The following is a 13,879-nucleotide window of genomic DNA, read 5'->3' on the forward strand; positions in this document are numbered from 1 at the left end:
CATAAACGATATCTTATGAGTCGCACAGTAAATTTTGCAAAAAAATCAACTCTCAGACAAAGAGAGATTGTTTAAAATGTGTAAAGATTCACGAAACTTAAAAGCATGTAACACTTTAAAAAATCTGTATGTAAAATTTTGACTCTCAAGAACTAATCTCACAAAGATCAGTTCGTGAGGAGTTGGTCTGAGCGGGTGAAACATTGGAGCTGATATTCCCGTAGTGCGCAGACGCTGCCACACATCAGATGACAAACTCCACCCCCTACCACCCCTCTCTCATAATATTAAATCAATCGTTAATTATTTCCTCCCAGCGAGTCTGACGCGTGGCTCCACGTCCTGTCCATCCCCTATTTGAGGGGAAGGTTGTAAAGCTCAACAGGTAGTAGAAACTGCACTATCTTGGAGTATGATTTTAACAAACACTTCAATATGTACCCCTTTAGGTGAAGTGTTTTCATTTTGTATTCGTGCAATAGTTACAGTTGTTAGACTACTAGGATGGTAGGATGGCAAGTTGATAGGTTGATGTCCCTGCGCTGAAAAGTAATGTGAGAAAATTAATTTGTCACATAATGATACGCCAAAATACTTGATGGGTTTGGAGGTTTCATTGGGAGAACTGGAATAAGTGTCGTATGTAAAACGTTGTATTGATTCTACGTAGCTTTTACTCTTCATTTAGTTTGAACTTAAGGTTTGGAGGCTTTAACTGTTTAACCCAACAATAAGAAGAACATATTTGTCAGAACTGTAATTTTATTGCAGATCGAGATTTCCTTCGATAACCACTGTTAAAATGGGAAAATAAAGAACTGGGTGGCAAAGGAATCCAAAAGGTGTCTTTATCTAGTAAACAAAAGAATTGGTGAAATATCTGAGACGTATAATAAGTAACTCAATTCCATTTCAGTATCTAGTATAGAAGTACCGTAAAAGAACATTGGACTCAAGCGGTAAAGCAGCGAAACAAGCTCGATAAAAATGCAACTGTCTAAATTTTGATTTTGTTAAATCCTTCACGCATTACAAATAAAGTAAAAATAAATGTACAGGGTACTAATAATTTGAAAAGATCTAGGCACTCTTCAAAAGCCAAGCCTAAATAATTTTATACCATTTCCAAATCAATTGTCTAAACCTAAAGTGACGTGCCTGTGTGTTGTTGAAACAACAATACAAATTTCCTCTTAATCAGTGAGTCACTGTCAAAGTTCCTTTCACAAGTCAAACAGTTACTTAAGCCAACAATAGTCGACAGTTGTTCAAACCTACTTTGACTGACTCCATGAAATCCAGAATCTTTATAATACTAGGTTGTTCGTGTTCGCCTCGTCAGTGCGGATTTTAAGAGTTCTTGGAGCCTAGCCTTTTTAACTAATAATAAAACAATTAAAAACACTACAAAGAAAATGTCTAATATCTCACAGTGCACAACTGAAGTTTAAAAACACGGGAGTATGTTTTATCTATGGTATTGCCGAAGTCAGTGGTACATAGTGTACATTGTACAGTAAGATTCCCAACATCAATTCCACGTGTAAATTTCCACTATACATCTCGTATTTTATAACTATTGACTTTTGGATATTGTAGAATCCATCACCTCTATTTAGATAGTTTTATGAGCCACTCACTGCGTTTGTTTCAGTTTAATTTGTATTTCCTCCCTCAGTTTTTAGCGAATTTCCCTATAGGGAAGTAGCTATTACCGTAGGTCTCATGGTAAGACCTAGGCCCGGGACCGATTTACTTTTTCATTTTGATGTCCCCAGAGGCCAAAAACACCATTCGTTCAAATTTTTATATATCTATATATATATATATATATATATATATATATATATATATATATATATATATGTCCATCCGCACGATAACTTGAGTAATTTTTGTCCGATTTTGATAAAATTTGGTTTGAAGGTGTAAGGCGGGATAAACTCGAACGAGTTCGCGAACCAGCATGATCGGACTATGGGAACGGGGGTTTACGGGGGGTTTTATGGGGTAAAAATAAGTTTTTCCCATTTTTGACCCAAAAAAAATAAAATTTTGCAAAATCTTTTCAAACCATTTTGTAGAGCTTTAAAAAACAAATAATTTAGTATATTGAAGTGTTACTATGCGCCTAATGGTTACGGAGAAAATTCCAAAAAAATGTAAATTTTAAATTCCCATGTTATTCTTATGGAGAATGAGTAAACTGTTGTAGTTTGCTTGTTTATGAACATATTTTGATCAAATTTGGAAAATGTTTTTATTTCTTACTAACTAATAACATTTTACAAAAAAAAGTTTTACCCTCCCTGATGCAGCAAACCTAAGTACCTGTTAAAATAATTCTATTTAAATAGGAAATAAATGTTAAATTTTTAAGTAGACATTTTAGTGTAAATCCAATCAGACATATGGAAATTCGCTTAGTCTGCAGGTTTGCTGCGGCGGGGGTATTAGTTACCGTACCGTACTGTGATAGTTGATGTGACTAAGATGCCATTGTTTCCAGTTCGTTTTCCTGTCAGTTTGGCTTGGCAAAATATTGCACAATCGACAGAAAAAAGTAATTTACATGAGTGCACTCTGTCCGTAACTTAATTCAAAACCTAGCTACAACCATAGATAAAACATATAACCACGGACTAACCAAAACGTATGTTTAATCTACGTATCTACAACCCAAGACGTCGGTATGGAAGGAAATACATATTCAAACGTCATAACCAAATGTCTAGCATTTCTGCAATTTTTATTCATCTAGTCAGCTGATGCGATAAAACAACAATATCAAAACCAATTCCTAAATTCAACATGGCTCTCAAGAAGGTGACTGAGACGAAGGGAACAATGACGGACATTTCGATGATGGAGAAGTCTGAACGGCCATCGCAACTGAAACCATCAGGAGCTCCAAGAAGAAGAGACTTCGCCTTCCTGGACAAACAGCGACAGGCGGATCTGGGCGATCAAGACACAAAGCTGGCGCGCAGGATCTGGCGGGAGTTCGTAGAGCCGATCGAAGAGGACTTCATCACCACCGTCTTCAACCAGTTCTTCACAAAACACCCGAACTTGACGGACTTGTTTTTGCGCCTGGAGAGCGTCGGCCTGCAGAGACTGTCTTTACCTAAGGACATGAACTTCAAGAACCACCACCTTGCCAGGATCATGGTGCGTCTTAAGGACATCATGGAAAACGTGGACCAACCACGGCAACTGACCAAGCTGATGACGCGGATGGGAGTGATGCACGCCAAGATGGGTCTGGACACCGAGGAGTCCGTCCTGGAAGACTTCCAGGAGGCTATGGTGTCCACGATCAAGGTGGCTATGCGTCGCAAGATGCACCTGGCGGAGGAAGTCGCCATCAGGAAGTGTCTTGTGCTCGCGTTCTCCATAATGCAGGAAGCAAGTTTCACATATTACGATTTGTTCGTCGCCTCCCCCGCTTCTCCCAAAGGCAAGGGAAAGAGAGTTTAAACTTGCGACCCTTGGCTAGTGATTATACAATAAATATCATTAATTGTTTTACAAAATAATAAATTGCTGGACTGAAATTTTAAGACAGGTTTGTTATAGCCTGTCCTGCATTAAACTGTGTGTACTCTTTTCTCTAGGCTTCAAGACCAAGACAATTTTAGAGCTTTGTAGCTGAGTTCTTGTGTGCTCGCCAAAACAAACCAGAAGGCCACAGGTTCGATCCTGTAAAAGGTTTGTAGGATTGTAATGGTTCAAAACTGGACCCAATGTCTATTATTATTTTGCGATGGCTCTAGTTGAAAATGGTGTTCTAATCAGTAATCAAGCTTCACATATCTCTAAAATCCGTTCTACACTCATCTTGCATTTATTTAGTATTCTTAGGCCTACCCTGAAATTCGCACCCTAAGTAATTGTGTTGCTGTCTAAAAGAAATTATTTAACTTAATAAATTGCGCTTATTTCTGCAATACAATGGGAAAACGCAAAGTTATAATATTTTTCTTAATACTTATTGATAACAGTTAACTCTTGTACTTGGAAGGTATAGCATAAAGCTTTATAGGGTCTATAATATAGTGTTCCACAGTTTTTTTTAACCTCCGCCCTCTAGTTAGGGCACATTTTCGTGAGGGTAAAGAAAGCACACGTCGGACGTCGTGTTCCTGTCAATGCATTGTCTGTGCGTGCATTAATGGGTAATCAGCTGATTTAATTTTGGCGTGACGTCACGGAGGGGAAGGGAGGGGTGATGAGATGACCTTCGGACCCCCCCACCACTCAATAGTAATCAGTTATGAGTTGTCAGTGGTTGTGAAAGTTACAGAATCTGTGTATGGAATTCGACTAACAGGTGAATTTTACACGATTATTGCCATTTTTAGCATTAAATACGACATTTTTACCTATCAAATAAAGCAAATAAGTTCTAATATTACTTTGCCAATTTCAGTGATTATTTTATTTGTGAATGCCACTATCTATCTTTAAATCACAAATTTTCTCCGAATTCAGAAGCACAAGCCATGTTTCATTGAGGTTGAGGTGGTAGGTATAAGATACTGTACAAAGATAATAGTTAAAGGTAGTTTCGATCAGATGATTTTTAAAGAGCTAAGAAAAATGTCTCACTTGAAACCGAGTTATATAAGCTAACTATCTGTTCTGTACCAACATTCTCAAAAAACAAAAACAGGATGTAGGCCTAAGATCTTTACGCTGCAAGAATATTAAAATTAAACCGATTTTTAATATAGTACGGTACCTACTCCAACACTTATGTCCATTGTCCATCGGGTTCTGCGTTTTGACACTAAAGAAAAAATGAAATTAAGATCAAGAAATAGAAGACGGGAGTTGGTAAGGAGAGTTAGTTTGTAAACATACATAGGGGGGGGGGGGGCTCAACATATAATGTTTAAATTATACACCAATCAGGACCATTTAAATCGACTCAAAGATAGGGGTTTAAGTCACCCCAGTCCAGTCCCCATCTATCAAGTTGAAAGCCAAACAACGAAATCAATTAGTGAGTAGATTAAAAGAGTACACCTAACAAACTATTTTGGATTAACATTGCTTGTGAGATATTTTCCTTAGACTCGTAATTCCCCAGTCTTTGTGTATTATGCTCTGTTTATAAAGTATTCGCAATAAATACTAAGAATGGCAAGATTATAACAAAACATATTTTTTTTTTTATATTAAATACATTGTATAAATTAAATTTACGTGTGAAACGCATTTGGTAAACAAAAGTAATCTATGAACATTAAAGTCAGGAAAATCACGTGTACTATCTACTCTTTAATCTATGGTGCAATTAATGATGCGGGTTTTCAAATATAAATGGTGGGGAAGTTTATAATCAGGTTCCCTTGTAGACAGCCCCTTCCTTGTTAATTTTGAAATACATCTCAGCAATACTGTTTAGTTTCAGATATATTATATGCTCTTTTAGTGTTTATTGTTTCAAGAATATTCCGCATTTCTTTGTTTATTTTTCGTCGTGTTTCACTGGTGTCTTTTTGTACGGGAGAGTTGAGAGGAAGTTGAGAGTTATTTGTAGTACGGGGATGATAAAAACCCATGTTTTGTCACTATTTAGTGCTTAAGCATACAGGGTGTTTTTTTAAAAACTTGCATCTTTATTAACGTAAAAACCGCAATAGATAGAAATATGCAGTTTGCGGGAATCATCTATTGACATAGGGGGCCCAATTTTTTTTAATTCAACGTTACATTCACATTCCCCCTTTCCCCTCCTGCCCCCAACTTAATTTTTTTAAATAGCAAGGTGCAACTTGTGACATATCAAATGAAAGAGCATGAAAAAATAAAATGTTTGATGAAAAAAATTCAAAATCGGTTCATAAATTTGTAAGATATTCCCCCCTCCCTACCCGGAACTTAATTTGTTTTAATAGCAAGGTACCCTTTGTGACATATCAAATAAAAGAGCATGACAAAAGAAAATGTTTGGTGAAAAAAAATTGAAAATCGGCTAATGAATTTGTGAGATAACCCCCCCTCTTTCCCCTCCTCAAAACTTTTTTTTTTTTTTTAAAGCAAGGTGCCCCTTGTGACATATCAAATGAAAAATAAATTTCACCAAACGTTTTCTTTTTTCATGCTCTTTCACTTGATATGTCACAAGGAGTACCTTGCTATTAAAAAAAATAAGTTCCGGGGTGATGGGGGGGGGATATCTCACAAATTTATGAACCGATTTTAATTTTTTTCATCAAACATTTTCTTTTTTCGTGCTCTTTCATTTGATTTGTCACAAGGGGTACCTTGCTATTTTAAAAAAATAAGTTGAGGGCAGGGGGGAAAGGGGGGGAATGTGAATGTACCGTTGAATTCAAAAAGATTGGGCCCCCTACGTCAATAGATGATTCCCGCAAACTGCATATTTCTATCTATTGCGGTTTTTACATAAATAAAGATGCAAGTTAAAAAAAAAAAACACCCTGTATAATATAAGCATAATATGATATCCCAATAGAATAGCAAATTGGAAACTGGGTATAAAATCGACCCTATGTAGGACCAATCCAGCAACTTGCGGTTCAAAAGAATGATTTTATAACTAATCAGCTATAAAATTTTAACCTACACAACTGTGTATTGCTTGTGTATTTATTATAACGATATTGTCGTCGGATAAATTGAGGAACATCTCATACCATATACCAGTACTCTTTTAAAGCTGAGGCATTTCTCTCAAGGTGGCAGGGGGTTTTATGGAAGGGATACATTTTATCAATAAATCCGATTATATGTGATTTCCAAACTGCTATGTGCTAAGTGCTGTGCAACCACGTCGATTTGCGGTGTGTTCCCCGTATGCTGTGCGACAGCTGGTGTATTTTGTGGGGATGCGGAATACCACCCCCCGAATAACCCCCATTCCCACTGCAATGAACATTCCCCAGGTGAAACGTGACGTCACAAAATCTGCCAACCAGGCTACGGCAGAAGTTTATTTTATTGATATGCCGAAAATATATCGTTAACCACTAGGTGTAGGCCTAATATGTTTTGTTACCATGCCGGCGATTGTTGGCCGCGACGGACGGAAAAGGAAGATATGACAAGGTGAAGGTCACAACTACAACAATTGCTTCGCTTTTTAATGTCGTTGTCTTTAGAGTCCTCTATAAATTCACAAATACTGCCTCCTATCAGATGAAATACACATTTCTTTATTCTGTGCTATGATCCAAGTGAACTTCTTGTGTAATTATCAAGATGGTGTTGACAATCACAAGAGTAAAACACTTTTACAAACTTCGTTCAACAACATTTTCAAATCTAAAATAAACATTCTAATTTAAAACTACATAACTCAATTTGTTTAGTTGCATCATTGATTATTGTGGTTGTATATAGTGTTTCACACTCTCATAGGTCGTAAATAGCATTGAATGTTAACTTTTAGAAATTGATATATTTTATACCAAATGCCTTTGTCAATGTTCCTCAGACGTACAAGATGGCCGATTTTAATCTGCTCACAGATCTTTTGCACTGTAAATGATACATATGAGTTGCTGTAAGCAAAGCCTATACTCTTGAGGCGATTCAGTAAAAACCGGTTTCTGAGATGTGTAATTAGCTTTCCTTGACGAATGTTACTATTCTTGACAATCACAAACACGCTACTGGCAACTGTAATGGGTTTAAATAATAGTTAATCAAATGCATGCTATAATGAAATACGATTTGTCCTCTATTTATAATTGCACTTCAAAAGATAATTTTGATTTATCAATAAATTTTTTGTATCTTGGTAAATATACTAAACCTACCTATTGTCTTTATGGACATTAGTATAGAACTACCTGTGTACCCGTTCTACAAAGTTTTTAATCTCACTTGGTTTTGGATTTTCTTACAAAACGTGATTGGAAATGGTTGGCAGTATCTGTAAACAACATTTAATGTAAACATATCCATTGACAGTTAAAAAATAATCTTTATTCAAACATTTGTTCGTTACTCCATAGATGTCGTATTTTCCAAACAGATGAGTATTTTTAAATGACGTATGTGGTAAACATTAAGAGAAAACTTGAAAAAATCGCACAAAATTGGTCCGTTATTTTATTTCAAAAGTGTTGAGGTCATATTTTAATGGCTAAAGACACTCTCGCCAATCCTGTGAATACAAAAAGACTATTTGAATCCCGATCAATGCTCACGTTTTTCAGAAGGCCGCGTAAAATGCCTTCTGGGCCGTGACAGACAGACAGAAATTGAGATAAGAATTGTTTCGGCTTCTTTAATGCATAAAACGTAAAATAACCAAAAATATATAATTTTGAGCAATGTACAGACTACAGACAAAACTTTAATTTTATTTTTATAGAAAATAGTTTGATATTTGTAACTTCTATGTGTTGGGACGAAAACAACCTTACTATGGTCTATGGTTGTGTAACCCATTTGTACCGGTAGTTAAAGGAATGACTCCAGCCTATTAAACTATAATCTACAAAAAATTCTTAAAGTGGTTTAAGTTGGTGGTCTTATTATCTTAATATTTTGTGGTATGCATTATGTATTTTGTGGTATAAAATATAACGGCGATGTTGTTGGTAGTTTGTTATGATATTATTAGTTTGTCCCTTGGCCAAGACCTACGAGGATTTTTGTTTTCCATGTCTTTCTCTATTAGTGTATTGTATTTGTCTTATGTCAATGCTTGAGCTGAGTTTTATGGCAATAAGGATTATTTTATTTGATGTTTTCGAGTGGGGGGACTCAGAGTCTTAAGTTCTTCTTAAGCTTCTTAAGTGTTTTGTAATTTTCAGAAGTGCAGAAGTATTATAATAGTTACCATTATTATATCAGTTATCAGTTGCATTGTTATCTTTTTGGACACTTTCTCTTTCACAACAACCGTTTTGGTTAAGTTGGCTCTCATATAATTTAATCAACGAACCCCATTGCTTGAGAATGCTTCATTAGATTACAATGAGGGGAGAAACTGATAACATCATTTGACCGAGGGGAGATAACAAGACTGATAAGGCAAGGTCACGATAGTAAACAACCGCTTGGCGCCTTCGGTAATCGAATGCTGCGATCCGATTACAGTAGCCTATTTGGGTATCGAAATCGAACGCGAACCGAAACTATTGCACCATTTATAGGTAGTTCACTTTTAGGTAAAAAAGACGTTTTATGTAATTCTGAGGCGTTAGTACAAGCTTAATAATAGAGAATGTAAACATTGGAGAGAGGTAGAAAATATCTTTTTAATAAGCATCAGAATTTTAGAAAAAGAATCAGTTAAGTGTATAAACGATCAAGCCTGAACTAGAGCGAGTACCAAAGTGACAGATAAAAATACATCTAATAACAGTAATTACATATATTTACACTCTTATACTGTTTTAAAAGAAATCGGGAGATATATATGAAAGATGGTAATGGAGATTGCAATTATGTTTGTTTTAGAACATTTTTTTTAATTTTTACCTTTAATGGTGCTTTTGTCATAAAAACCTGTAAAGTAACAGTTAAGTTTAAATTTGCACAAAAACAGCTCGGTTAAAAAAAATTGTTCTAACAATTTTGATTGAAATTTAGTACTTATGGTATAGTTATTTAAATTTTAAACAACACGGTACAACCACCATCACAGTAAAAATGTATTGCAGCTTATGTAATTTTCCATAAAAACCCATTTAAAATAATAAATTGAATTGAAAAATAGCCCGCTTGATAATATATAAAATCCAATGTATGTTTGTTTGTCCTTTATGGACTCCGAAACCGCTCGACAGATTGTAATGAAACTTTCAGGCATTATTAAGCATTATTCAAGGATGGTTTTTGTGAAGTTTGGTGCAGATCCGTCAAAAGGGCTCCGCACCAGTGGCTCTGGAGTTTCCCATGTTAACCTTATGAGTACCGGTACTCATATTTAAATGGAATTAAAGAATCTTAACAGCTGGTTCAACTAAACAATTTGATTCTGTGATGTTAAATATCATTAAAAAGTTAATAGGTTTACCAACAGGGTGCAGCACTATTTTTTTTTAAATTTATGACAACAGCTAATTTGCAATCGAAAGGTGAGTGAGTGTAGCAAACGAATTTCAACCTGAAGGCGAGCTAGCGTAGCGAACGAGCTAACCTGAAGGCAAGTGAGCGCAGCGAACGAGCTCCATGCTAAAGGTGAGTGAGCGTAGCGAACGAACTTCAACCAGGACGTGATTGAGCCATGCGAACGAGCTCACCTTGAAAATGAACGAGCATTTGACAAAAAACCACATTAGGACAGGACGGCGTCTGTCGGGCCAGCTAGTTTTGAATAAAAGTTAGCATGTTGTGGTCCTTTTCACTCAAAACAAAATGGCTTAACCCCCAAAGCTGTAAAAGTTATAGTTCGAAAGTTATTGTAACTTTTTTTTATAAAATATCATAGTTCTAACCGCCCATGATAAGGGTTGTTGACCAGCTAATGGGAGGACCGTTTATTTAAGTATAGACCTCTTGATTTTAAGAAATGTTATGATGTTCCCAGAGAAGATGAGTCCCAACGGAGGGTTATTGGTGGACTCTGACACGGGGGAGGTTGTGACTCCCTTGGTCCAGACGAGTCAACCTCTGCGGAGCTTCGGCGACGACGAGACTGGGGAACAGACACAAGTACGACTCGTCTATCAGAGGTCCAAGTTTAAGGTATTCTATGTTTGCAATAACTGCTTGACACATTTACTAACAGGTGAAACATGACCTCTTGTACAGAGGAGTGTGGCAACTGGTAGGACTGGTAGACAACGTTAAAGAACTAATAAGGCGTGAACTGACCATGTCGGTATTTGGACGAATCACATAAGAGCCATGTATTTTAGTTAAAAGACCGAACCGCCCATTCACTGGTTATACCCAAAGTTGAGATCCAGTAAATTTTGACCTTAAAATGAGTACAGAATTGTAACATGGGTGGATTACACATTTTAATACATTGCAGTTTGCATCAATAATATTATAAAAGAACCATGACATCAATCATGCTTTTGAGAGACCTTTAGTAGAAAGCTTGAAGATAAACTGGTTGGAACATTTGATTTTATGTGTAATACAAGAAAAACAAGAGCATGGATTGGCACTATCTTTTTCAACAAGTGACAGGGTGGATTCCAATCAGGCCCCAAAGCTAATTTAATACCCTTTATGATAGATTAGGCTATAAACAAGATGCTTGTTATGATGTTATATGAAACGGTCATTCACTGGTGCACCCGCCCTATGGTAATTTTAGATTTCCCCAAATAGTTTTATAGACGATTCAAACTCCACCTATTCTGTCCAAACTCTGCATATGTTTTATACTACTGAATACCGACTGACTACTGAGGTTTAACCATGATCCTGACTAGATAATTGTGCTTTATAGTCCTAACCAGATTGGTAATAGTCTCCGATTTGTGGGGCACTCTAAAAATTGTACCAAGAGTGTAGGGCCTTGGATGGTGTGTCCTAGGATTGTTTTAGTGTTTTTGTATTTGCAGTCAGCACTCAGTCGAGAGTATGAGTAATATTTGTTAACGTTGTTTGGTAATGAGTAAACTTTTTCTGTTGAAATAAAGGATTTTCAATTCATAATCAGATGATTTTGTCCGCAGGTGCCAAGGTCAGCTCTCAAGTCGCCAGTGTTTGACACAGCTGTTCTAGACTCCCCGAAGAAAGGGTCTGAATATGTCTGTGACTTGTCATTGTTAGTGCTGCCTATGCTAGTGGTGCTGCCAGGCTGGGCAACTGTCGTCTACATCATGGCGGAGGTGAGTCACAGTGCAGCCAACATAAAAACTTGTGCTCAGAAAATTAGAGGAAAAAGCAATTATTGATTAACTTGTTGAACTGTATGAACTGTAGGGCTTAGCTGCATCATAACTAACTGACAGAGTCAAAGTTGAGGTGACTTCAAATCCCTGAATGGTATTGAAGTTGAATTTAGGTTTTGAATTTTGTTGAATTCATGTATATTAGTTGGCTATTGCAGCAATTTGATTGTCACTTTTTTGTTTGCCAAATGTGCCCCCAGTTTATCCTACATAACACACTACTGATGAATTTTACCTGGAAGTATAGTTTACACTTGTCAAGGGTTACCATGTGAATAATGGTTTGAGGCTGATCTTCTAGTTAATCATGCCAACACAAGATTATTAGAATGTCCTAGCCCTAGTCATCGTTTTATGGTTGAATTTTTGTTGTGCTACGGACATGAAGGAAACTTAGAGGTACCTATAGTGAAGGATCAGAAGGGGTCAAACTCCTGCTTCATTTCAGTTCTAGTACTGATAATCATATAAATTAAGCACTGATCGTAGTTTTTCACAACTACATATGTTAGTGTCTTAAAAACATCATTTGCGTTAAGAAATATATTTGAGGCCGCATGAAAATACATTTAATATATGTACCAGCCATTATTTCTACAGAATAATGTAAAATGTGCCATAGACCATTTCTAAGGCAGAGTTTCCGGATCACTAAGCATGTGTTTATGCAGGTCCTCTACCACAGCTGGATGCATGCTCAGCGTGGTCGCTCTTTGATGGTCAAGACCCCAATGAGGATCATGTTCAACGCAATGTGTGCCGAGTGTGTGGCCGAGAAACAGATGGAGAAAGTAGGTAAACTCCAGGACGAACGCACTCTACGCATCAACAGCAGGAGAATCCTCAGTTACAACTGTTCGCAATTCGGTTGCTCTTAGACTCTTCAAAGTTTTAGTTTGGAAGTCTGTTCAAAAACCATGTTTAGGACTGATCATTTGACATTTTGCACAAAACTAGGGTTAGAAAAAGTTAAGAAAAAGACACATTAAAACATCAAATTTGTCGTATAATAGGAAATAGGAATTGACAAATAAGATTTAAGAATTCGTAGATAACTTCTGTGCAAGTTGATAGCGAAAAAATAATTTGTTTACAGTATTTTTGTTTAATTGATATTCTACCTTAAATACAGTAGATCTACTACATATACTGAAAGCCAATTGGGTAAATTCCTCATTAAAACTTTTCATTTTACAAAAGGTTGTTTGAGTTGTAGATACAATTTTACAAGATATTGGGATAGTGTTTCGGTGTGAAACATTGAATGTAAAAAAAAAAATAATAATAGGCCTAATAATTTTAGGGTATGTGGAAAATCCATTGTAGACACATTTAAATTATACAAAAAAATTTGTTCTCAAACTTATGAGTGCTATTACTAAACTTTATGAGGAATCAGGACATTGTTAAGAAGGGGATAGTGGTTATGAAGTTATAAATCCAAGAATGGATCACATAATTTATTATTTCAGGTTAATGTCACATCTAGTTTATATGGCCCTTCTATGTGATTATGGACAAGCAAACATTCCATAATACTTTTCATGATTGTCAACATCACAAATCTTTTTCTACTCGTAATGTTTTTATGGTGGTGAAATTTACATACACCTGAAAATGTTATTTTTTTATTTAGGAATCAATGTTGAAGAGAAACCAATATAATTTGGTAAAACTTTAGGGTTATTAACAAATTTATGCTTATTTTATATACCAACATTGAGGATATTTTTTCATTTTACACAGGGTTAGAATCCCAAAATTAAAATAAGACATTTTGTGATTAATTTTTTATTAAGACTATAGGTTGTTACTTGTTAGTTTATAAATAAATAATGATTTGAACTGTGGCTATAAATGTTACTTAAATAAATTAATCAAAAACTAATCAAAATTTTTTGGAAATTACACCTTGTATCCTTTCTTTTAGTTTAAACATTAAATAGAATCTTCGTTTAATTTACATTTCTTTTTAATTTTCCCAATAGTTTTGACTTTTGAGATTATAGGAATAAAATTTTTACTGGCGTTTGTTT

At 35.7% G+C, this 13,879-nt stretch overlaps 1 protein-coding gene across 1 annotated transcript; it reads left to right on the forward strand.

Annotated features, from left to right (window-relative positions):
- The first annotated feature begins 4,259 nt into the window (after nucleotides 1-4,259).
- On the forward strand, nucleotides 4,260-13,733 carry LOC128994588 (uncharacterized). Its single transcript, XM_054419245.1, has 4 exons — nucleotides 4,260-4,333; nucleotides 10,520-10,677; nucleotides 11,625-11,780; nucleotides 12,515-13,733. The coding sequence occupies exons 2-4, from the start codon at nucleotides 10,525-10,527 to the stop codon at nucleotides 12,719-12,721; spliced, it is 516 nt and encodes a 171-aa protein (XP_054275220.1). The 5' UTR covers nucleotides 4,260-4,333; nucleotides 10,520-10,524; the 3' UTR covers nucleotides 12,722-13,733.
- The last annotated feature ends 146 nt before the right edge of the window (nucleotides 13,734-13,879 follow it).

This window comes from Macrosteles quadrilineatus, unplaced genomic scaffold (genome assembly GCF_028750875.1).
Source record: "Macrosteles quadrilineatus isolate MER2022 unplaced genomic scaffold, UCM_ALF_1.0 Scaffold_5__1_contigs__length_97177068, whole genome shotgun sequence".
Taxonomy (NCBI): Eukaryota; Metazoa; Arthropoda; class Insecta; order Hemiptera; family Cicadellidae; genus Macrosteles; species Macrosteles quadrilineatus.